At 37.6% G+C, this 24,964-nt stretch overlaps 1 protein-coding gene across 1 annotated transcript in view; it reads left to right on the top strand.

Moving 5' to 3' along the window:
• The window catches only part of DNAJC13 (DnaJ heat shock protein family (Hsp40) member C13), a 140,611-nt gene that overhangs the window by 58,643 nt on the left and 57,004 nt on the right, over positions 1-24,964 (top strand). Inside the window, exons 23-35 of the mRNA XM_068980123.1 lie at positions 1,380-1,483; positions 1,566-1,725; positions 2,974-3,036; positions 3,813-3,914; positions 8,664-8,768; positions 10,895-11,097; positions 12,165-12,249; positions 15,091-15,245; positions 15,918-15,963; positions 17,848-18,002; positions 19,466-19,667; positions 22,611-22,726; positions 24,426-24,504. Of these exons, the coding sequence (XP_068836224.1) occupies positions 1,380-1,483; positions 1,566-1,725; positions 2,974-3,036; positions 3,813-3,914; positions 8,664-8,768; positions 10,895-11,097; positions 12,165-12,249; positions 15,091-15,245; positions 15,918-15,963; positions 17,848-18,002; positions 19,466-19,667; positions 22,611-22,726; positions 24,426-24,504 (1,575 nt within the window). The remainder of the gene's footprint in view (positions 1-1,379; positions 1,484-1,565; positions 1,726-2,973; positions 3,037-3,812; positions 3,915-8,663; positions 8,769-10,894; positions 11,098-12,164; positions 12,250-15,090; positions 15,246-15,917; positions 15,964-17,847; positions 18,003-19,465; positions 19,668-22,610; positions 22,727-24,425; positions 24,505-24,964) is intronic.

The following is a 24,964-nucleotide window of genomic DNA, read 5'->3' as shown; positions in this document are numbered from 1 at the left end:
TGGCAGGCTGTAGTCCATAGGGCTGCAAAGAGTCGGACATGACTGAGTGACAACATTTTTTACTTGCCTCCTGAGAAATCTGTATGCACGTCAAGAAGCAACAGTTAGAACTGGACATGGAACAACAGACTGTTTCCAAATCGGGAAAGGAGTACGTCAAGGCTGTATATTGTCACCCTGCTTATTTGAAGTACATGCAGAGTACATCACTGGATGAAGCACAAGCTGGAATCAAGATTGCTGGGAGAAATATCAATAACCTCAGATACGCAGATGACACCACTCTTATGACAGAAAGTAAAGAAGTGAAGAGCCTCTTGGTGAAAGTGAAAGAGGAGAGTGAAAAAGTTGGCTTAAAACTCAACATTCAGAAATCTAAGATCATGGCCTCTGGTCCCATCACTTCATGGAAAATAGATTCTGAAACAATGGAAACAGAGACTTTATTTTCATGGACTCCAAAATCACTGCAGATGGTGACAGGAGCCATGAAATTAAAAAATGCTTGCTCCTTGGAAGAAAAGCTATAACAAACCTAGACCTATTAAAAAAGCAGACTTCGCTGGCATCTAGTCAAAGCTATGGTTTTTCCAGTAGACGTGTATGGATGTGAGAGTTGGAGTATAAAGAAAGCTGAGCACCGAAGAACTGATGCTTTTGAACTGTGGTGTTGGAGACTCTTGAGAGTCCCTTGGACTGCAAGGAGATCAAACCAGTCAGTCCTAAAGGAAGTCAATCCTGAATATTCATTGGAAAGACTGATGCTGAAGCTCCGATACTTTGAGCACATGATGCGAAGAACTGACTCATTGGAAAAGACCCTGATGCTGGGAAAAATTGAAGGCAGGAGAAGAAGGGGATGACAGAGGATGAGATGGTTGGATGCCATCACCAACTGGATGGACTTGAGTTTGAGCAAACTTCTGGAGTTGGTGATGGACAGGGAGCCTGGTGTGCTGCAGTCCGTGAGGTCGCAAAGAGTCAGACATGACTGAGTGACTGAACTGAACTGAACTGATGGAGAATCCCATGGACAGAGAAGCATGGTGGGCTAGAGTCCATAGGGTTGCAAAGTGTCGGACACGACTGAGCAGCTAACACATACACACAATGATGGCTTTAAGACTTTTATCTTCTGCTTAGACTTTCTTTCCTAGATTTCATACTTTTGCCTTATGAATTGGATATCTGATAAACTTCTAGAACTTAGCTCTAAAACTGTGCTCTGCTTCTTCCCTCAAATCTAGTTCACATACAGTCTTTCTAACCTTAGATAATGACTACTTATTTTCTAGTCAAAACCCTTGAAATCATCTTTTTTCTTAAGCCGCAATTCAGTTTGTGAACTATAATAATGTAATTTGCTTTTATTAATAAAGGTTAAATATGAGTGCTTGGCAGAGGAGATCAAAATAGGAGATTATTACCTGAGATTACTATTGGAGGAAGATGAGAATGAAGACAGTGGATCAATTAAGCGATCGTAAGCTACTCTTCATATCATTACATTTGTTTTCACTGTTAGTCTCATGGGTAATTCTATTGTGAATTTTTTTTTAATCTAGGTATGAATTTTTCAATGAACTTTATCATCGTTTCCTGCTCACCCCAAAAGTAAACATGAAGTGTTTATGTTTACAAGCCCTTGCTATTGTTTATGGCAGATGTCATGAAGAAATAGGACCTTTTACAGATACAAGATATATCATTGGAATGTTAGAAAGGGTAAGGATGTCTTTAAAAGAAAATGCTATTTGATAATGTCATTGGAGTATATGTTAAATTTTCAAAACTAAAGTGTTATTTGATCACGTTGCTGCCAGAACTTTCTACCTGAGTTTTTCTGTTGTTTATATTATACTTATTTAAATATAAGTTAGGAAAACAGGAAAATAACTAATGGGTTAGCATTTGTCCATGTCAGTTTATTTTTTTTAGTTGCTGCTTGTGAATTTTAGTGACCTATTTTCCAGTCTTTAAATATGGATGAACTGGACAGGTGTATAAAATAAATAGTGACTTTTAGAGTTGAATATTCTTTTGAAATGGACATTTTGGAAGAATCTTAAATGATGCTAGCATACTAAGCTTCACAATGTAAAAACAGTAAAACTTTTAGAAAGGGAACCTTGAGTTAGCATAGTTTTGGAGTGTTGTTTTTCTTTTAATTTAATAAAGTTTGTTTAACATTTGAGCAAGGTGAGACAAGAACAAACTGACCTATCCATCCATTATACAGCTCAAATTTGAGCATTATTTACCTCTTAGACAGTTTATACGTCTTATTCTTTTATTTGTGTCTGCATTCCTTTTAACAATTTAATTTAACAGTTTAAATTTCAGTGTTTCAGCCTTAGAATCATTTCACCAGTTTTTAAAATGGTCACTGGTGCTTGCTATAATTGCCTTAACTCTCAGCCATGCTTTGTGGGGTAGAAAACTGGTTCCAAGTTCAGAGAAAAGACCCAGGAAATAACCAGATGAAAATTCTTAATTTCACTGTTACACCAGATTTCACAATTAAATTCTAATTCACTCTTATTCCAGTGAACCTGAGTACATGTGACATAACATTTGTGTTTTAGGCAGATAAATTTTTCCTTATTGTGTTCATGATTATGTGATTTATGTGAAATATCACTAATCAGTTCTTTAGAATTTTTACTTGAGTATCATTTGGGCCAATTTTTTCATTTACTTCTGTTTTTAATATGCATTCTTAAAGGCTATGTATTAATCTGTTTATGACTTAAAGTATCTGCTTTTCTAGAGAAAGTAGACATATTTTATAAAGTTATAGAAACTATAAGACATTGAAGAATTGCAATTATTGACAGTCTTCTCTGATATTCTTTGTTTACAGGATGACATTATTTCTTTTTGGCTGTTGGTTGGCTTTGTCCAGTGATGATAATGTCTTAATCTGTGTTTGTATTTATTCACTTCTGACTAAATTCTTGTTTATTTCAATAGTGTACAGATAAACTTGAACGAGATAGGTTGATCCTCTTCCTTAACAAGTTGATCCTTAATAAGGTACAGTATTTTGCATAAATATGCTGCTGTTTCCAAGTTAAGTCACACATATGTAGAGAAGATAAATGATTACAGTTTGGATTAATTAGCAAGATATGGTTCTTGTCTCATTTTTTCTTTTTAGATCAGGAAACTGCACTCAACTCTTGAAGGGAAGAGTTCTTGCCAAATGTCCATTTTTTTTTGTTGTTTTCTTTTTTTGAAATTGACACTGACTTGCTTAATTTCATTCTCATTTTTAGTAAATAATACAGATGTTTATCAATGAAATAAGTTCTATGAAAATTTAATTTCAATTATAATCTCTTCCTAACTTCTAAGAAATTACCAGTTTTTATCTTGCTTACAAAAACAAACTGGAATTAAATTCTTTAATATACTAGATTCTACTTCTAATTATAGAGTAATCTATTTATTAACAAAAAGATACTGGAAAGATGGAGGATAACTGTAGAACCAGAGTTTATTCCACCCATTCTTTAATTTATTTTTGTTTTGCTCAGAACATATTTAAGTAAAATTCTTTATGTGAACTCTCTGTAATGTTGTTTTCCCTTTTTAACTTTTATCTAAATTGATACTCCTTGAACACAAAATTCTGAAAATACTGAGTTAATACCATTTATACGTTAGTTTTTCCAAAGAGATTCCACATATTCCACATATATATTCCATATATTCCACATAAAAGGTTCTCTTCTTTGAGAACCTTTTAGGTAGTCATATCTGTTGGAGAGAAAGATTTTAAATTGTATAAACATGTTTCTGTGTTTCAGAAAAATGTTAAGGACCTGATGGATTCAAATGGAATTAGAATCCTTGTGGATTTGCTTACCCTTGCACACCTCCATGTAAGCCGAGCTACAGTACCACTGCAGGTATGCATGCTTATCTAGATTTCATAAGTTTAACCTTCTTTGAATATGAATTTAGGATCAAAAGAATCATGACCTCAGATCAAAAGAATCGGGGACAGCATTAAACCAGTACCTGCATTCACATTATAGAGGTCCCAGAAGGAGAAGAGAGAGAGGAAAAGGACCTGAGAAAATATTTGAAAAGATAATAGCTGAAAACTTCCCTAACATGAGGGCTTCCCTGGTGACTCAGAGGGTAAAGAATCCACCTGCAGTATGGGAGACCTAGGTTTGGTCCCTGGAGAAGGGAATGGCAAGCAACTTGAGTATTCTTGGCAGGAGAATTCCATGGACAGAGTTGCCTGCTGGGCTACAGTCCATGGGGTCACGAAGAGTAGGATACGACTGAGCAACTTAGGCTTAACCTAACGTGGGAAGGGAAATTGTTAACCAAGTCCAGGAGGCACAGAGAGTCCCAGTCAGGATAAACCCAAGAGGAACATACAAGACACATAGTAACCAAACTGACAAAAATTAAAGATAAAGGTAAAATATTAAAAGCAACAAGGGAAAAATGAGAACATGCAAGAGGACTCCCATCAGGCTATCAGCTGATTTCTCAGCAGAAACTCTTCAAACCAGAAGGGAATGGCATGATGTATTTAAAGTGATGAAAAGGAAGAACCTGCAACCTTGCGGGTGGAATATTCTACCCAGCAAGACTCTCCTTCAGATTTGATGAATCAAAAGCTTTCTAGACAAGCCAAAAGTTAAGAGAATTCAGCTTTACAACAAATGCTAAAGAAACTTCTCTAGGCAGGAAACAAGAGAAGGAAAAGACCTGCTTACAGAAAGTAAACCCAAAACAACTAAGAAAATAATAGGATCATACATATTGATAATTAACTTTCAATGTAAATGGATTAAATGCACCAAGCAAAAGACATAGACTGCCTGAGCAGATGAAAACATATGCATGTATGCACTGCCACTTACCATATCACTCTGCTTGAACCCCCCCAAATTGTATGTAATTATTTTTTATTGTTAGGCAAATCATGTTTTCATTATGGCTTGCAGTTGTAGTTACCCATGATTATATAACTATTATTCAATACCATTGTCTGATGATTAGTCAGCAGAAAAATAATAGAACTCTGTATCATCAAAACTACACTTTAACTGAAAGACTTCTAATACCTAACTTAGAGAAAGGATCTATACTTATTTCATTGGTGATATTTTTAGTGTTAATGTTAAATTTTTGTTTAATCTTCTTCTTTGAGGAGGTGGGTAGAATTGTATACAAATGTGCTATTTCAATATTCAGTTCAGTTCAGTCGCTCAGTTGTGTCCGACACTTTGCGACTCCATGAACCGCAGCATGCCAGGCCTCGCTGTCCATCACCAACTCCCCGAGTCCACCCAAACCCATGTCCATCGAGTCGGTGATGCCATCCAATCATCTCATCCTCTCTCATCCCTTCTCCTGCGCTCAATCCATCCCAGCATCAGGGTCTTTTCCAGTGAGTCAACTCTTCGCATCAGGTGGCCAAAGGATTGGAGTTTCGGCTTCAACATCAGTCCCTCCAATGAACACCCAGGACTGATTTCCTTTAGGATGGACTGATTGGAATTCCCTGTGGTCCAAAGGACTCTCAAGAGTCTTCTCCAACACCACAGTTCAAAAGTGTCAATTCTTCGGTGCTCAGCTTTCTTTATATTCCAACTCTCACATCCATACATGACGACTGGAAAAACCATAGCCTTGACCAGACGGACCTTTCTTGTCTAAGTAATGTCTCTGCTTTTTAATATGCTATCTAGATTGGTCATAACTTTCCTTCCAAGGAGTGAGCATCTTTTAATTTCATGGCTGCAGTCACCATCTGCAGTGTATTTGGAGCCCCCCAAAACAAAGTCTGACACTGTTTCCACTGTTTCCACTGTTTCCCCATCTGTTTCCCATGAAGTGATGGGACCAGCTCCCATGAGCTTCATTTTCTGAGTGTTGAGCTTTAAGCCAACTTTTTCACTCTCCTCTTTCACTTTCATCAAGAGGCCCTTTAGTTCTTCTTCACTTTCTGCCATAAGGGTGTTGTCATCTGCATATCTGAGGTTATTGATATTTTTCCCAGCAATCTTGATTCCAGCTTGTGCTTCTTCCAGTCCAGCATTTCTCATGATGTACTCTGCATATAATAAGTTAAATAAGCAGGATGACAGTATACAGCCTTGACGTACTCCTTTTCCTATTTGGAACCAGTCTGTTGTTCCATGTCCAGTTCTAACTGTTGCTTCCTGACCTTCATACAGGTTTCTCAAGAGGCAGGTCAGGTGATCTGGTATTCCCATCTCTTTCAGAATTTTCCCCAGTTTATTGTGATCACACAGTCAAAGGCTTTGGCATAGTCAATAAAGTAGAAATAGCATTTCCTATTACTGGGTGCAAGTAATAGTAATTATAACACTTGAATTACAATGTATGGGAATACCAGACCACCTTACTTGCCTCTTGAGAAACCTATATGGAAGTCAGGAAGCAACAGTTAGAACTGGACATGTAACAACAGACTGGTTCCAACTAGGAAAAGCAGTACGTCAAGGCTGTATACTGTCACCCTGCTTATTTAACTTCTATGCAGAGTACATCATGAGAAATGCTGGGCTGGAAGAAGCACAAGCTGGAATCAAGATTGCCGGGAGAAATATCAATAACCTCAGGTATGCAGATGACACCACCCTTATGGCAGAAAGTGAAGAGAAACTAAAAAGCCTCTTGATGAAAGTGAAAGAGGAGAGTGAAAAAGTTGGCTTAAACTCAACATTCAGAAAACAAAGATCATGGCAGCTGGTCCCATCACTTCATGGGAAATAGATGGGGAAACAGTGGAAACAGTGTCAGGCTTTATTTTTTTGGGCTCCAAAATCACTGCAGATGGTAATTGTGGCCATGAAATTAAAAGATGCTTACTCCTTGGAAGGAAAGTTATGACCAACCTAGATAGCATATTAAAAAGCAGACATTACTTTGCCAGCAAAGGTCCGTCTAGTCAAGGCTATGGTTTTTCCAGTTGTCATGTATGGATGTGAGAGTTGGACCGTGAAGAGAGCTGAGTGCTGAAGAATTGATGCTTTTGAACTGTGGTGTTGGAGAAGATTCTTGAGAGTCCCTTGGACTGCAAGGAGATCAGTCCTGGGTGTTCTTTGCAAGGACTGATGTTGAAGCTGAAACTCTAATACTTTGGCCACCTCATACAAAGAGTTGACTCATTGGAAAAGACCCTGATGCTGGGAGGGATTGGGGGCAGGAGGAGAAGGGGATGACAGAGGATGAGATGGTTGGATGGCATCACCGACTCAATGGACATGAGTTTGGGTGAACTCCGTGAATTGGTGATGGACAGGGAGGCCTGGCGTGTTGCAATTCATGGGGCCGCAAAGAGTTGGACATGACTGAACGACTGAACTGAACTGAACTAAGGTACTATTCTGGTACACAAAATGTAATAACTCTAAATCCCATAACAGCCCTCTCATTTTACAGATGAGGCAAAAGAACAACAGAGAGGTTAAGTATGTTTTCCAAGATACCTAATAATGGACAGAGCCAGAGTTAGAAGCCAGAGTCTATGTTCTTAACTACTTTCCTATACCTCTATGTGAATCTAACTGAAAGCTGATAGTAATGAGGGTATTTAGATCATGTTTTAATAAAATATACTAAGTACCTAAAAATTTTGTCCTAGATTCTCATAAACAACGGTATATGAAATTGAAAGAATTATCTGTCATGAGGGTAGTAGATTGAAAGTAACTATTTAAAAACTGAAAGTCTTCCTGTTTAACTATTTGACCTTAGGTGTTTATTGAAATTTTCAGTTGTTGTAAATTTTTTCCCTCAAAAGAACTTTAATATTTTAAGCATTGTATTTTTGGTTAATGGCCCGTGTTTGAGTATGTAACTATTTACAGTGTTCTTCGCTACTAAAATTTTAGTGTCCTGATAATTTATTACTGGGCTTCATTGGTGGCTCAAATGGTAGAGAAGCTGCCTGCAAAGCAGGAGACCCAGGTTTGATCCCTGGATCAGGAAGATCCCCTGGAGAAGGTAATGGTTACCCACTCCAGTATTCTTGTCTGGAGAATTCCATGGACAGAGGAGCCTAGTGGGCTGCAGTCCATGGATTTGCAAAGAGTCCAACACTACGGAGTGACTGACACTTACTAATCAGGCATATAGATGTCTTTGAATTTAGCTTAGATTGCCAAGTGAATTTAGGAAACTGTTTACTTCAAATGCATAATAAGTAGCATTTTAGTACTATTAAGTATCTAATTCTCAACTCTTAAAATCAGGTAATTTAAATTTTAGATGGATTTCTGCTACTGCTAAGTCACTTCAGTCGTGTCCAATTCTGTGCGACCCCATATACGGCAGCCCACTAGGCTCCCCCGTCCCTGGGATTCTCCAGGCAAGAACACTGGAGTGGGTTGCTGTTTCCTTCTCCAGTGCCTGAAAGTGAAAAGTGAAAGTGAAGTCCCTCAGTCGAGTCCGACTCTTCGCGACCCCATGGACTGCAGCCTACCAGGCTCCTCCATCCATGGGATTTTCCAGGCAAGAGTACTGGAATGGGGTGGCATCTCCTTCTCCCTAGATGGATTTCTAAAGATATATAAACTCAAGAAATTGGTACTGTTCAACTTTTTATGTTATCTGTCACCTTAGACTTCTGCCTTGGAAAATAACTAAATCCTTTTAAAACTTAGAGCAATGTGATTGAAGCTGCTCCAGATATGAAGAGAGAGAGTGAAAAGGAATGGTACTTCGGCAATGCAGACAAAGAAAGGAGTGGGCCGTATGGATTTCATGAGGTATGTGTTTCAGAGAAACTTTTCATGGAAGTCTGAGCCTTTTTAATGTCCTCCTGTGTAGCACATATAGAGATGTGTAGTATTTTAAATCTGTGATTTAATTTACTATCATCAGTTCTAAGGACTTCACTTCCATTTGAAAGACTCACATATGTGACACAAACACACACAACCATGTCTTCAGTTCTTAGTGTTAAAAGCTGTTGGGACCTCCATAGTGGTTTAGTGATTAGGGTTCCGTGCTTCCACTGTAGGGGGCCCAGGTTTAATCCCTGGTGTGGGAACTTAAGTTCCCCCATGCTATGGCATGATCAGTCAATCAATCAATAAAAATATTTCAAGAGGAATGCATCCTCAGAATGCAATTAAATACTTTAAAAGCTGTTGTCATGGCATCCCTAATAATTATTAGGGAAATTAAAACAAAACTCAATGAGATACCACCTCACATCAGTCAGAATGACCATCATTAAAAACTCTACAAATAACAGATGCTGGAGAGGGTGTGGGGAAAGGGAACCCCTCCTAAACTGTTGATGGGACTGTAAACTGGTCTAGCCACTGTAGAAAACAGTATGGAAGTCCCTCAGAAAAACTAAAAATAGAGTTGCCACATGATCTAGCAGTCTCACTGCTGGGCATATATCCAAACAAAACTGTGATTCAAAAGGTGTGTGCACCTGTATGTTCATAGCATCACTATTCACAGTAACCAAGGCGTGAAAATAACCTAAATGTCTGTTGACAGATGGGTGGATAAAGAATAACACATGCAACGCATGGTACATAGATACAATGGAATACTACTTAACCACAAAAAAGAATGAAATAATGCCATTTGTAGGAGCATGGGTGCAACTAGAGATGATCATACGAAGTGAAATACGTCAGAAAGAGATACTGTATATCACTTATATATGGAATCTAAAACATGACACGAGTGAACTTATACATGAAACCTAAATAGACTCAGAGACTTGTGGTTGCCAAGGAGGGGAAAAAGTAGGGGAGGGATGGATTGGGAATTTGGAGTTAGCAGATGCAAGCTAGTGTGTATATATAATAGAGTGAATAAACAGCAAGGTCCTACTGTATAGCACAGGGAACTATGTTCAAGATCCTGTGATGAACCATAATGGAAAAGTATATGTGTATAACAGAATGTACTTTGCTGTAAAGCAGAAATTAACATTATAAATCAAGTATACCTCAATAAAAAATTATTAAGAAAATAAAAATTACAAAGTTTTGAGGTAGTGCTCAGATTTTTAATGACTTTTATATAACAATAGCTATCTTAATAATTATGTTAAAGGACAATGCTTCTTTATGGTATGAACAGGTTAAGTTTTAATATGCAGTCTTAAAGTCATTGAAAATTGCATATCCAGTCCAAGAGCAATTTCCATCTGAACATCTGGTGATGTTTGGTCCTTCCTCTCTGTTTTTTTGTTTGTTTGTTTCTTGCTGCTGCACCGGGTCTTTGTTTCTAGGCCAGGCTTTCTCTCATTGTGCCAAGTGGAGGCCACTCTCTAGTTGTGGTGCATGGGCTTCTCAGTGCAGCAGCTTCTCTTACGGAGCATGGGCTCGCGAGTGCGTGGGCTTCAGTGATTGCAGCACGTGGGCTCAATAGTTGTCACACACAGGCTTCTAGTGCCTGTGGCACGTGGACTTAGTTACCCTGTGGCATGTGTAACTTTCCTGGACTAGGGATCGAACCCATGTTCGTTCCCTACATTGGCAGGAGGATTCTTTACCCCTGGGCCACCTGCCATGCAGGGAAGTCCTGCCCTCTCATTCTTGACTTCCAGGCTAAGTTGGCATTTAGTCAAAGATAGTTTTGTAGAAGACCAGGCCTTCTGCTTATATGTAATTTGGTTGTTTATACTCTGCCTATGGTTTTTATTATTTCGTATGTTTCTAATGCTCTGCAGTTTAGCCAAGTAAGTGGTTATTTTCTAATATTAAATTTGAGTGCCTGAAGCCCTCCCAACAAAATCTGTTGTTTTCTAATAGTGAATTTGCATATATATTTCATAGCTTTGTATTTTTTGTGAAATAGAAAACATTAGCAAACTTCATTTTGTTTGGTCTGCTTGTAATAATGATGCCTTTGATTCATTTAGATGCAAGAATTGTGGACCAAAGGAATGTTAAATGCAAAAACCAGATGCTGGGCTCAAGGCATGGATGGATGGCGACCACTTCAGGCAATACCCCAGCTTAAGTGGTGTCTGTTAGCCAGTGGACAGGCTGTACTAAATGAAACTGACCTTGCCACCCTTATATTGAACATGTTGATCACAATGTGTGGATATTTTCCAAGCAGGTAAAATGTAACTGAATATTTCCATGGTTAAGAGGGACTCTAAAACATGTTGTTTTCCTCATTTTTATGGATGTTTTCTAAGGCATTGGATTTTTCTAGTGAGTTAGAGCAAAAGTTTTCCATTTGTGGCTTTTTGAGGGAATGCAGTTTTGAATTTTGGAGCTTCTTGAAACAAGACATAATGAAATAATTTGCAAATTTTATTAATAGGGTAGCTAAAAAGCAACTTCCTCTGGGAAACTTCAAATAATCTTACAAAATTGAGGTTTACTAGCTCTTCTCTATCAACAGTACAGGTTGTCATATTCATGTGATTGGGGTAGGAACCTTTTGAAATAAACACTGTAGTTCATGGTAGTGAGTGCCTAGTGCCTGCTCCTGATCTGTCAGGTTAATCTCTCCTGTTTTAAGAACCTGAGTCTAGGCCCGTATCTTGCCCCACTTGACTAGTGAAGGTATCCAGTGATAGTCATAATTGTAACCCTTACATAGCACTTTTCATTCTTCATACAACTTGAATATATATCATCTTGTTACTATAATAAAGATATTTTGTCATGGAATTTACTGATTAGTTGTTGATCTTATAGCACTTGAGGCTTTCATAATTCCAGTTCTCTAAAATATGAATTCAGGTCAGGCTTAAAAACATACAATTAGTATTCATAAGTGATGTATCATAAAAATTAAGGCCTGACCTGGAAAATACTGAGTAGTTAAAGTTTAAATTTATGTGAAAAGGTTTGATATGCCCTTTGGGGGTAAGAGCCACTGACAGTGTTTTGGATAACATCAAATTTAATCAGTTAAATAGTAAATAAGAACCTCTAGCTGTTTTAGGGTACTGTTTTTCAAGGAAATCTTATGGAAGGAAGTGAAATCCTATAAGCAGTCAAATAGATTTAAACCAAAATACCTAATCATGTTCCCAGCTGTATGAGAGCTTAGTCTTCATTAACAAAAAAAATAAGGTAATAATGCTTCATGCCTAGTAGAATGTCACATGCTCTGAACATACAAATTTTAATAAATGTATTAAATATTGACCATAGAAAATATTTTTCTAGGGATCAAGATAATGCCATCATTCGGCCTTTACCCAGAGTGAAAAGATTATTGTCAGACAATGCTTGCCTTCCCCATATTATTCAGGTAAGTTACTTTTATGTAATAAACTAGGAATAATATTTTAAGAATCGTTTTCCCTTATTTAACTGTATTGTGAGCACCGGTCTTTGTTTTATTGTAGTCTGTTGCATTTTCAAAAAACATGAATTACTGTGGAAGGCTGCACATCCAAGAGCCTAGAATTGAGAAGCCTCCAGGCTCCAGAATTATTCTCAAGATGTTTTATTTATTATCTGTTCTTAAAAATCACAACAGCATAATAACTGAAAGGTGACATGCTCAGGTTCATGGTGCATGATGGTGTTTTAGGGGTACTGTTTCAGGGAAGCATACAGCAGGCCACAGATGGAGACGTGCTGGGTTGTATCTTAAGATATGGATGCAGCGGTCTTGTCAGCGTTTTGAGTCTTCTTAGTTATATGTTTCCATGGATCTCAGCTGATCCAGAGTATTGAGTTGAAATTATGTAGGATGTACTAAAGTATCTTTTATTTATTCCTTATTGTTATTCTACTCTGGGAAGTAAGCTGCCTAAATTCTAGATGAGCCCTAAGTAAGTCTGGCCCTTGAGATTTCAGGTCATTGTTTTCCCTATCTGTTGATTATTCTATTGTCAGATCTAATTTTTTATATTCACCACACATTTTGTGACTTTAAAATATGTCAGTAACTTGTGCAGTTTGTATCTTTCAGTTGTACTTTGGTGTGAGAAGGGAGAGGAGAGTACCATTTTATGTTCACAGATAAATAATAGGTGCCTGTGAAAGTCACTGGTAATGAAAAAAAAAATTGTGAATATGACAGTGACAGGGCCCTATCAACTTTTTAAAAAATCTTCCCAACTTCTGTTATTTAAGCATGCCAGCTTTTCAGTGTTCGTGCACTCTTCTGAAGAGCACTGCAGTTATTTCTTGCAGCCACTACCACCCTAGCCTAGATGTCTCTGTAGCTGCACATGTGACATGATACAAGGGGAAGGGCTTGTTTTCCATCCTGGCCTCTCTCCTCATGTAGATAAAAGACCATGCCTAAAACATCTGCCTCTGCCAAACATTTTCCAATACTTAGAAACTGAGAGGAAAGAAGTAGATGTAAATAAGGTTGAATTTCGGGCCAGGAAGGATTGACTGAAAAACAAATTTTAAGAGATGTGGTCAGCGTACCATGAAGTTTTGAGGGGAAGATGTATTTTAATTAACCAAAAGTTCTTGGTAATATATGCATAAGTATCGATAGAATGATAGAAGAAATTTATTGATAAACCTACCTGCTTTTAAGCAGTTTGTGCCTCCATTATTTTTTTATACTGTTAAAAAAAAAGTTTCTTAGAAGCTGTTTTTGTTTTCACTTAATTTTCTATATTCTGGGAGGCCTTATTCTTGCAAAGCATAGTTAGGCAGCTGTAATGTTTTTCAGGAACATTATCTATCTACATTGCTTGGTACAGGTTTCTGTACATTATTTGACCATAAGAGCAATAACCAGTTTTACCATCTAATGCAACTTCAGGATTTTTGGAATGGTCTAGAATATAGCAAATGAATATCCTAAGGTTTTTGGTATAGTCACTATTTCAGATATTGTAGGTTGTTGCCTGTTAATTTCCATATTTTTGTTAGAGTGATGTCTAATCTTAACACCATTAACTCTAGGAAAAATCCTATGTTATTGTGTCTCAGTTTTTCTTTTGTAAAATATGTCATAGTACTATTTTACTATGTATAATCAAAATACCTTGCTGAATAGATAAGACACCAAAAACAGAAAAATTTTAATTACTTGAAGACATATAGCTATGCAGTCTCATATACTGAGTCTAGAACTTTGGCCCCTAGTCTGAGCTAATACTTATTTTCATTATTGTAATTTTTTTACTGGTAGCGTTTGACTCCAGACTGGGGATTCCTCAGAAGTAAGTGTTCATAGCAAATTGAAATGTTACTTTTGTTAAGATGAAACTTACTAAATTTATCAGGTTTAGTCATAGCAGTACTTGACACTTTTTTTTTAATTAGTCCAGAGGCATTCCAGAGATTCCAAATAGTTCCTTCAGTATTGCTGGATCAGGTTTCTAGAGATGGCACCTCTTGGTACTGTCTGGTAGTAGCAGCCCTGCTGGTATTTGGTTACCCTCTTGCCTTGTACCTGCACTTGCACTATTTTTTTTAGTGCTGTTCCACTGAAAGCTGTGCTCTGCTCAGTTCTTTGAGTTCCCAAATAGTCTTCACAGGATGCTTCATTGCAGATCAACTGACCTGAAACTAACCCAAAGTGTAGCTACTCTTCTTTTTCCTTTTATCATTAACAGAGAAGTCCATTCAGGAAGAGTCCTGCACAAAAAACAATTTTCCCTCTAATCAAAACAGCTTCAGGCATGGTTGAGCTTTTAATGAATAAATTTTGATTACTTCTGTATTAATATTTTACTATCTCTACATTAAATCTATAAAATATTTTTCAAATCTGCTTAGAAGCTGGTAGACAAACATACTGAGTCAGTCTGATTTTTATTTTACTACTTACTGCTTGGCTTCCCTCATAGCTCAGTTGATAAATCATCTGCCTGCCATGCAGGAGACCCGGGTTCGAGTCCTGTGTTGGGAAGATCCCCTGGAGAAGGAAATGGCAACCCACTCCAGTATTCTTGCCTGGAGAATCCCATGGACGGAGGAGCCTGGCAGGCTACAGTCCACAGATCATAAGAGTCGGACATGACTTAGCAACTAGACCACCACCACCACCACCACCACTTTCTACTTAGGAGAAACTGTAACTTGAGCGCATGAAATCCATAAAGCTAAGATGAATGATGATGTTGCAAGTTTTAATAGCCCAGTAACAAAAACATTTTATTTCTTTTTTTAGCTACTGTTGACCTTTGACCCTATCCTTGTTGAGAAGGTTGCTATTTTGTTATACCATATTATGCAAGATAACCCACAGTTACCTCGACTTTATCTAAGTGGAGTATTTTTCTTCATCATGATGTATACAGGTTCCAATGTGCTTCCTGTTGCTCGGTAAAATTTATTTGAAATTATTTTAATTGTACATGGACAGATTTGTTAAATTTATATTTTGTGAGCATACCATTGCCTTTATTACATTTTTCATTTTAAGAGGTGTTTATATGTTTGAAAATTTGAAAATTAGAAGATTGGGCAAAAGTTATTCAGAATCACACCATTTTACCACATCTAACATAAAAATTGTATCATCATCTAGTATTTTAATCAAATAGATTTAATATATTTATATTGTTTTACATTTTGCTTTTTTCTTAAAATTGAGTAATTTTTTATATTATTTAATTATAGTATGACCATCATTAAAAGTTTTTCTAATTTGTGTAAATTCTTGCCTTAAATAAAAATTCAGCAGTTTGAGAATATGGATTTACAAGTTTAAGAGCCTTTTATGGCTTTTATTTATAAAAAAGGTCTGGTCTTAGCAAGGTCCTACTGTATAGCACAGGGAACTATATTCAATATCCTGTGATAAACTGTAATAGAAAATAATATAAAAAGAATATATGTGTATAACTGAGTCATTTCACCATACAGTAGAGACTGGCACAGCATAGTAAATCAACAATACTTCAAAAAAAAAAAAAAACACCCAGTCTTAGAAAATTAAGGTTATTAAATCTAAATCAGTTCCTGTATCTGATAAGTAGTTTTTTTTTCCCCTAGATTTTTGAAGTACACACATACCAAACAGGCCTTCAAGTCAGAAGAGGTAAGCCAGATTAATCCTCTGAATATGGGACTTAATACTGGGGAACCTGTCCTGGCACTAACGTTTCCTAAGTTGTATATGTGTATTGGATTATAAGCACTTGAAGGCAGATATTCTTTTATTCATATTTTGCTTTCCTTGTGGTACCTTGCACAAAGAAAGTCTAACCTAATGTTTTAAAATAAATGTTGCCTATTAGACTTAATATTTAAATTATAGATATGATTATAACCTGACATTTGCTATCTATGAGTATAATTTGTTCCCTTTGTGTAAAATTTAATTAGTAGTGGTAATAAACAATTCATTATATGCCTGAGTCTCATATAGTCAGCTCAGATTTAGTAAGACTTTCACATTCTTTTTGTTCAGATCCCAGTGTGGGAGACGTGCTAAGTTTTTATTTTGAGGCTACTTACTTCTTCAGGCGCTCTCAAGTATTCTTGCCATTTTACTTGGGGAGGAATAATAGGAATATAAAAAAATGAGACTTTATCCAGGTAGCTTTGACAAATGTAACTTTGTACCTACATTTTGCAGAAATGTTTACTGTAAATAAATAACTGAATCTTATTTGAAATTTTGTTATACTTTCATGAAACATTGATTTTCAGATTTTATTGAGAGTGGTATAAATCGAAACTGGACCTCTGTTTAAGAGACTAACCAAGGAGTGTTACATTACTTTGACAACAGACACAAGACCAAAACTGCCTATTTTATAGAGAAGCCAGTAAAATCCTAGAAAGTAATCTATCTCCAGTCTAATAATATTAAAGTGATGCCCATGGAAGTATGGTTTCTATAGCTCTATACAAATAGAAAATGAGAATAACAAGTTTCTTAAAAAGTTGCCTCTAATGCTACCACATTAATGCAACATAAAGCACTTTTGTCATTCTTTTTTCCCCTTTTTTCTGTGCAGTTATGTATATGTAATCTTTTTTCAAGTTTTATATTATAAAACCATTTCACCTAACTTTTGAATAATTACAGCAAAACAGTATTTGTTTGTAGCAGAACTCTAGATGTAGAACCAAATAAGGTTCTGTTCTAAAGGACAGAACAGCAATTCCTCACCTGAAAGTTTAACAATGAATTTATGGCTTTTATTAGTAAAAAGCCTGAAATATTCATCATCTAATTTGTGCACTAAGTAGTAAAACCATATGTTGGCTTTTTTCACTTCTTTGTCAGATCCTAGAGGAACAAAACGTCCTCTGTTTGCCTAGAAGGAAATAAGAAAAGTATTTATAGTCCATAGGGTTTTTTTTTTCTCCCCTCCTAGTTAGGTAAAGAAATGAGTTTAAAAATTTACCATGATAAAAGTATGAACATTATGCTGACTCCATTTGGCCAACCAGAGAATATGAAGTTCTTAATACCATTAATTATAATTACTTTTAATAGAAATTCTCCGTCTAAGTTTTAGCCACACTTCATGAGGATAGACTCTTTAAGATCTTGATTTTTCTAGACTTATTTTTGAAAACAGAAGCAAGTGTAGGTTGGGAACTACTGCCAACAGTGTAATAGAATAATTGATGTAAATCTTTGCAGAGTCACTACCATTACACATGGTCAGAGGTCAGATGCCCTAAATAATGTTGGCAGTACCTGACCCCTGAGGAGAATTAAGGCTGCTGCAGGGCTAGAGGGGGTAGTTCCATCTTGGAGCTCATGCCAAGGCAGTTCATACCAGAAACCTTGCACTTCTCTTTTTGCCATTTTTTTCATCAAATTTCCAAAGCATAAAAGCAGTATGTTCCAATTAGCTTCTTAAAATGTTCTCTAATCCCAATTCATTTATTAGAAAACTGGAAGATAACTAAAGTTTTAAAGTGTTTCTAACTATGTTTTGTTTTGTTTTGTTTTGTTTTAAAGACAAAAGGACAGGATATTTTTCAGAGAAGTATACTTGGGCACATTCTACCAGAAGCAATGGTTTGTTACTTAGAAAATTACGAGCCTGAAAAGTTTTCCGAGATCTTTCTAGGAGAATTTGATACTCCAGAGGCAATCTGGAGCAGTGAAATGAGGTAAATAGCTAGTCGATTGTATATTATACACAGACTCTCAACCTTTTGCCTTCTGATTTGACTTCTGTGAAAAGATTTACTTTTACTAGTTGCTTAATCTCAAGCTACAGTAGTCATTGGTGCCAAATCAAGTGACTTGTTCACAAAGCCCTCAGCTTTTTTCTTGTTCTAACTTGATGTGACAAAATTACTGTTACCTTAGTGGAGTTTTACATAAGGGTGTGGAGCCTATTACCACCGGACTTTCAGGCAGTGAATTAGTGTATATGTATGGGACATATGGGGCTTAAATTTAGATACTCCTGAGTATTTTGAAATAGAACTCTGTCCCATTTAAAAACTATGCCCACAAAAAGTAGATCGGACTAGAGATACCGGAGTCATTTTAATTAGGGCTTCCTAGCCAGCACACGTTGACCATAATCTGGAGGTTGCCAGAGGAATGCCATAGGAAAGTCCATTTTCCACCAAGAAAAAGGAGAGGCCCAGAAGCCGATATCAGTATCTATACAGGGTGTGTCTGGTAAAGACTTGGCAGTTGTGATTCCAGTGTCAAGTTTGCCTCTCTGGACAACTCCTCAGTCTTCCTAGCTGGATGGCAGTTGATTTTCTGAGTCAGTTACCCACTTTTTTTTGGCTGGCCCACACTCACAGTACTACCTGCTGGTCATCATTTGGCTTCTCTAATAGTCTGACTTATAGGCTTGACATGTACTAGCCACCAATTTAACTATATTCTGTATGACTGTCATATTTTTCATTGGGAACAAATATATAGGAATATGAATAAGTTTATTATAATTATTCTGTGTAATATTTTTCTTCTGAGACTGGTTGGTATGAGTCCCTCGTCTGAAGGATGAAGCTTTGTGTATCCTGAGCAGATCCGGTTTCTGCTTAGGTGAGGGCCAGATCCTAGGTGTGCTAATTTAACTAAAATAAAGCCCACAGAGTGAGCTGCTTTGGGGAGAGAGCTGACTTGATTCCATGGCTGTGCCCTCACGCATGCAGATTCCATACCTTTTGACCGTCTAATGACTGAATTTTCAGTAAGAAGAGTTGGTATTCTCAATCTTTTTGTCTTTGGTTTTCTCTATAGATAGTATTACAAACAAATTTATATCCATAAAGTGTTTGTACACAATAAATTTAGAATATGCTGAGTAACATTCTTAAAGCTCTCATTTAGGTCAATAACTGAGTTACTCTGAAGAAGATCCATGTAATTATCTTGCGTGATTTCCTGTCGTAAATTTTTCTTTAACATAAAAGATAAAATAGGGACTTCCCTGTTGTCCCCGTGGTTAAGGCTCCATGCTCCGAATGCAGAGGGCCCAGGTTCGATCCCTGGTCAGGGAGCTAGGTCTCACAGGTCTCTATTAAGATCGGGTACAACCAGATAGGTAAATGTTTTTTTAAATAAATAATGTCATCATAATGCTTGGAGACTTTTCTAATTGTAGGCGCCTCATGATAGAGAAGATTGCTGCCCATCTTGCTGATTTTACACCTCGTCTGCAGAGTAACACAAGAGCACTTTATCAATATTGCCCCATCCCAGTTATCAACTACCCACAACTAGAAAATGAACTATTTTGTAGTATTTATTATCTCAAACAACTTTGTGATACACTCCGGTTTCCAGATTGGCCAATTAAAGACCCGGTAAGTCAGCAGATTAATTTGTGCCTTCTTAAATCATAAAAATAACCTCTAATTGCTTCTGGGTAATTTCTTCTTTCTAAGAAGGATAATAGATTTCTTAAATAGTTCTTTTTACTTAAGCACTCTGTAATTTGACTGTATTTGGGTAAATCCTAAACTGAAAGTTTTTTCAGGGAGCATAAAAGGACTTTAAAATCTTGATCTTTTCTGACAAAAACAAACTCAATTTCATACATGTAACAAAATTTGTTGACGTTCCATCGCTAAGTTGTGTCTGACTCTTTTCAGCTCCATGGGTTGCAGTGTGCCAGGCTTTCCTGCCCTTCACCCTCTCCTGGAGTTTGGTGAAACTCATATCCATTGAGTTGGTAATGCTGTCCAACCATCTCATCCTCTGTTGCCCCCCCGTCTTCATGCCCTGAGTTTTTCCCAGCATCAGGTTCTTTTCCATTGCATCAGCTGTTTGCCATCAGGTTGTACTGGAGCTTCAGCTTCAGCATCAGTCCTTCCAATGAATATTTAAGGTTGATTTCCTTTAGGATTGACTGGCTTGATCTCCTTGCTCTCCAAAGGGCTCTCAAGAGTCTTCTCCAACACCACAATTCAGAAGCATCAGTTCTGTAGCGCTCAGCCTTCTTTATGGTCCAGTTTTCACATCGTATATAACTGTTAGGAAACCCGCATTTTTTACTGTCCAGACCTTTGTCAGCTAAGTGATGTCTCTGCTTTTAAATATGCTGTCTAGATGTGTCATAGCTTTCCTTCCAGGGAACAAGCATCTTTTAATCTCATGCCTGTGATCACTGTTCACAGTGATTTTGGAGCCCAAGAAAATAAAACCTGTCACTGCTTTCACTTTTTCCCCTTCTATTTGCCATGAAGTGATGGGTCTGGATGCCATGATCTTTGTTTTTTGAGTTTCAAGCTAGCTTTTTCACTCTCCCCTTTCACCCTCATCAGGAGGCTCTTTAGTTCCTCTTTGCTTTCTGCCTTTAGAGTGGTATTATCTGCATATTTGAGGTTGTTGGTACTTCTCCCAGCAGTCTTGATTCCAGCTTGTGCTTCATCCAGCCTGGCATTTTGCATGATGTACACTGCATAGAAGTCAAGTAAGCAGGATGACAGTATACAGCCTTGACATACTCCTTTGCCAATTTTAAACCAGTCTGTTGTTCCATGTCCAGTTCTAACTGTTGCTTCTCTACCGCGAACAGTTTTCTCAGGAGACAAGGTGGTCTGGTAGTCCCATCTCTTAAGAATTTTCCACAGTTTGTTGTGATCCACATAGTTAGAGGCTTCAGTGTAGTCAGTGAAGCAGAAGTATGTGTTTTTCTGGAACTGCCTTGGTTTCTCCATGATCCAACAAATTCCTCTGCCTTTCCTAAGCCCAGCTTGTATATTTGCAAAGTCTCAGTTCACATACTGCCTGAAGCCTAACTTGAAGAATTTTGAGCATAACCTTATTAGCAGGTGAAACGAGTGCAGTTGTATGGTAGTTTGAACATTCTTTGGCATTGCCCTTCTTTGGGATTGGAATGAAAACTGACCTTTTTCCAGTCCTGTGGCCACGCTTAGTTTTCCAAGTTTGCTGACATATTGAATGCAGCACTTTAACAGCATCATCTTTTAGGATTTAAAATAGCTCAGCTGGAATTCCATCACTTCCACTAGCTTTGTCCATAGTAGTGTTTCCTAAGGCCAACCTAACTTCATGCTCTGGAATGCCTGGCTCTAGGTGAGTGACCACACCATCATACTTATCTTGGTCATTAAGACCTTTTTTTGCATAGTTCTGTGTATTCTTGCCACCTCTCCTTAATCTCTTAATCTTCTTAATCTATTAAGAGATTATATAATATACTAAGGTTATGTAATTATATAATATAATTACATGTTATAATAGCTTGGTGGGAGCTTGTCTTTATAAGAGAATGATTAAGCCCACAGATGCTGAAGTTAGGCAGTTTGGGGTTGAGTTTGTTTGGTGATTAATAGCTCATCAGTCTAGGGTATGATTATCTGTTTGGGTGTGTAAGGTTCCAGTTTCTAATCCTGGACAAGCTCTTTGTGGGTCACCTATTTATGGGCTTCCCTGGTGGCTCAGACGGTAAAGCATCTGTCTACAATGCGATAGACCCTGGTTCGATCCCTGGGTCGGGAAGATCCACTGGAGAAGGAAATGGCAATCCACTCCAGTACTATTGCTTGGAAAATCCCATGGATAGAGGAGGCTGGTAGGCTACTGTCCATGGGGTCACTCAGTCTCGGACACGACTGAGTGACTTCACTTACTTACTAGGTGACTCAGAGGTAAAGAATTCACCCGCAGTACAGGAGACATGGGTTTGATCCCTGGGTTGGGAAAATCCTTTAAAGAAGGAAATGGCAATCCACTCCAGTATTCGTGCCTAGGCTACAGTCCATGGGGATGTAGAAAGTTAGACATGACTTAGCAACTAAACAACAACAACATATTATTGAGTGTATTGCTTGGCTTATCTAAACCTCAGGTATGATAATAGCGCTGTTACTACTAATAGCAGCTATTCCTGTGGTGGTTGGTAAGATTAACTGAGAGTTCACATAAAAAACATAGTATTAATTCCTGGGACACTCTTATTTTTGCCAGTTCATTGCTAATTTCTACATTTTCCATACTTTCTGTTTCTTTAACAATTAAAAGGAGAGGCAAAAATTGGCCGAGAATTAAGATACCACTTAAAAAAAATAATAGCCCTGTAACAAATACTTTGCTACCTAACATTTAACAATACTAGAAGGAAATTCTGGTTATTTGTATTTAGAAAGCTGTTCGTTGTTTAGCCTAAAATGTCAATTTAAGTAAATATAACACAACAGTTTCATAACTTACAAATTATATTCTGAAATAGTTTTACTTTGCTGCTGCTGCTGCTAAACATAACTTTTGATTCTGTCTTTAAGGTCAAGCTTCTAAAAGATACCCTTGATGCCTGGAAGAAGGAAGTAGAAAAGAAGCCACCTACAATGTCAATAGATGATGCTTATGAACTGCTTAATCTCCCTCAAGGACAGGGACCGTGAGTCATTTTTAGTATCATCTTTCCCATCTCCTTGCAATTTGTCTTATACCTAAGGAAGATATTTGATAGCAGTGTCTAGGATAGTAAATGATGTATAGGAAAGAATGCAGATTTATTAATCAGTGAAGTTTTATAGTAGAATACATATGATAGGAAAAAAAAAAAACATTTTAAGTATAGGCTGAAAGTTAACACTTAACCGGCAAAGGTCCTGATAGTTGAAGCTACGGTTTTTCCAGTTCAGTTCAGTTCAGTCTCTCAGTCGTATCCGACTCTTTGCGACCCCATGAATCACAGCACACCAGGCCTCCCTGTCCATCACCAACTCCCGGAGTTCACTCAAACGCACGTCCATCGAGTGAGTGATGCCATCCAGCCATCTCATCCTCTGTCGTCCCCTTCTCCTCCCACCTCCAGTCCCTCCCAGCATCAGAGTCTTTTCCAATGAGTCAACTTTTCCCATGAGGTGGCCAAAGTACTGGAGTTTCAGCTTCAGCATCATTCCTTCCAAAGAAATCCCAGGGCTGATCTTCAGAATGGACTGGTTGGATCTCCTTGCAGTCCAAGGGACTCTCAAGCGTCTTCTCCAACACCACGTGTATAGATGTGAGAGTTAGACCATAAAAAAAGCTGAGTGTCGAAAAATTGATGCTTTCTAACTGTGATGTTGGAGAAGACTCTTGAGAGTTCCTTGGATAGCAAGGAGATCCAACCAGTCTATCCTAAAGGAAATCAGTCCTGAATATTCTTTTGAAGGACTGATGCTGAAGCTCCAATACTTTGGCCAGCTGATAACAAAGAACTGATCGATTACAAAAGACCCTGATGTTGGGAAAGATTAAGGCAGGAGGAAAAGGGGACGACAAGACGAGATGGTTGGGTGGCATCATGGACTCAATGGACATGAGTTGGAGCAAGCTCTGGGAGTTGGTGATGGACAGGGAAGCCTGGTGTGCTGCAGTCCATGGGAATGCAAAGAGTTGGACACGGCTGAGTGACTGAACTGAACTGAAAGTTAAAATAACTTAGAATTATAGTTTGAAGTGACATTTTGAAAAGTTGGTTTAAAAGTAATTCTAAGTTATTTGAACCCCAAGTATGGTTTTGTAATTTGAAGTGAATATGGTAACCTTGTATAGGTAACTTTTTTTTTTAAGGGTAAAGATCATACATAAGAATAATCTTTATCAATGATCCTACATATAGGGCAGCAAAGGCTACACAGATGTAAAGAACAGACTTTTGGACTTAGCAGGAGAAGAGGGTGGGATAATTTGAAACAGTAGCTTTGAACCATATACATTACCATATGTAAAATAGATAACCGGTGAGAGTTTGATGCATGAAGCAGGGCACCCAAAGCTGGTGCTCTGTGTAGACCTAGGGGGATAGGGTGAGGAGGAATTGTGAGGGAGGTTCAGGATGGAGGGAACACATGTATGCCAATAGCTGATTCATACTGATTTATGACAGAAACCATCACAATATTGTAAAGGAATTATCCTTTAATTAAAATAGATAAAACATATTTTTTAAAAAAGAATAACCTTACTTAAGTCTTACTGATTTAATTAGGTGCCTAATATATGATCATACACAATAAAAGTAAGGTTCTTAAAATAATCATTTTAGATGATTGTGTAAATATTTTTCTTGTACATTACTCAGTTCATGAAACAGTTTTCCTATTTTGCAGGCATGATGAGAGCAAAATTAGAAAAGCTTATTTCAGACTTGCACAGAAATATCATCCTGATAAGAATCCAGAAGGGAGGGTATGTACTGCCTTTCGAGTTAGGGCCTTGGGGTTGACTTGCTTTTGTTCTACTGCTGTTTCAGGTAGAGAAAAGATATACTTATGCACCAGTGTCTGCCTCATAATATATGTCTAGTATATGTTAAATTAACTTCTGATCGACGTGCTCATTTTTTGCATAGATGGTCATCTCTCATTTTATCAAAAGGACTGCTCTTTGACTAGTGTGAGTGTGCTCAGTCATGTCTGACTCTTTGTGATCCCATGGACTGTAGCCCACCAGGCTCCTCTGTCCATGGAATTTTCCAGGCAAGAATAAGTAATACTTTAGCAGGGTGCCATTTCCTTCTCCAGTGGGTCTTCCTGACTTAGGGATCAAACCCACATTTCTTGGTGTCTCCTGCATTGGCAGGCCAGTTCTTTATCAGCTGAGCCACTGGGGAAGCACGACTAGTAGCTTAAGGTTTTTATTCTCTTTT

The sequence above is a fragment of the Capricornis sumatraensis genome, chromosome 1 (genome assembly GCF_032405125.1).
Source record: "Capricornis sumatraensis isolate serow.1 chromosome 1, serow.2, whole genome shotgun sequence".
Taxonomy (NCBI): domain Eukaryota; kingdom Metazoa; phylum Chordata; class Mammalia; order Artiodactyla; family Bovidae; genus Capricornis; species Capricornis sumatraensis.
This window is presented reverse-complemented; position numbering and strand designations above follow the sequence as displayed.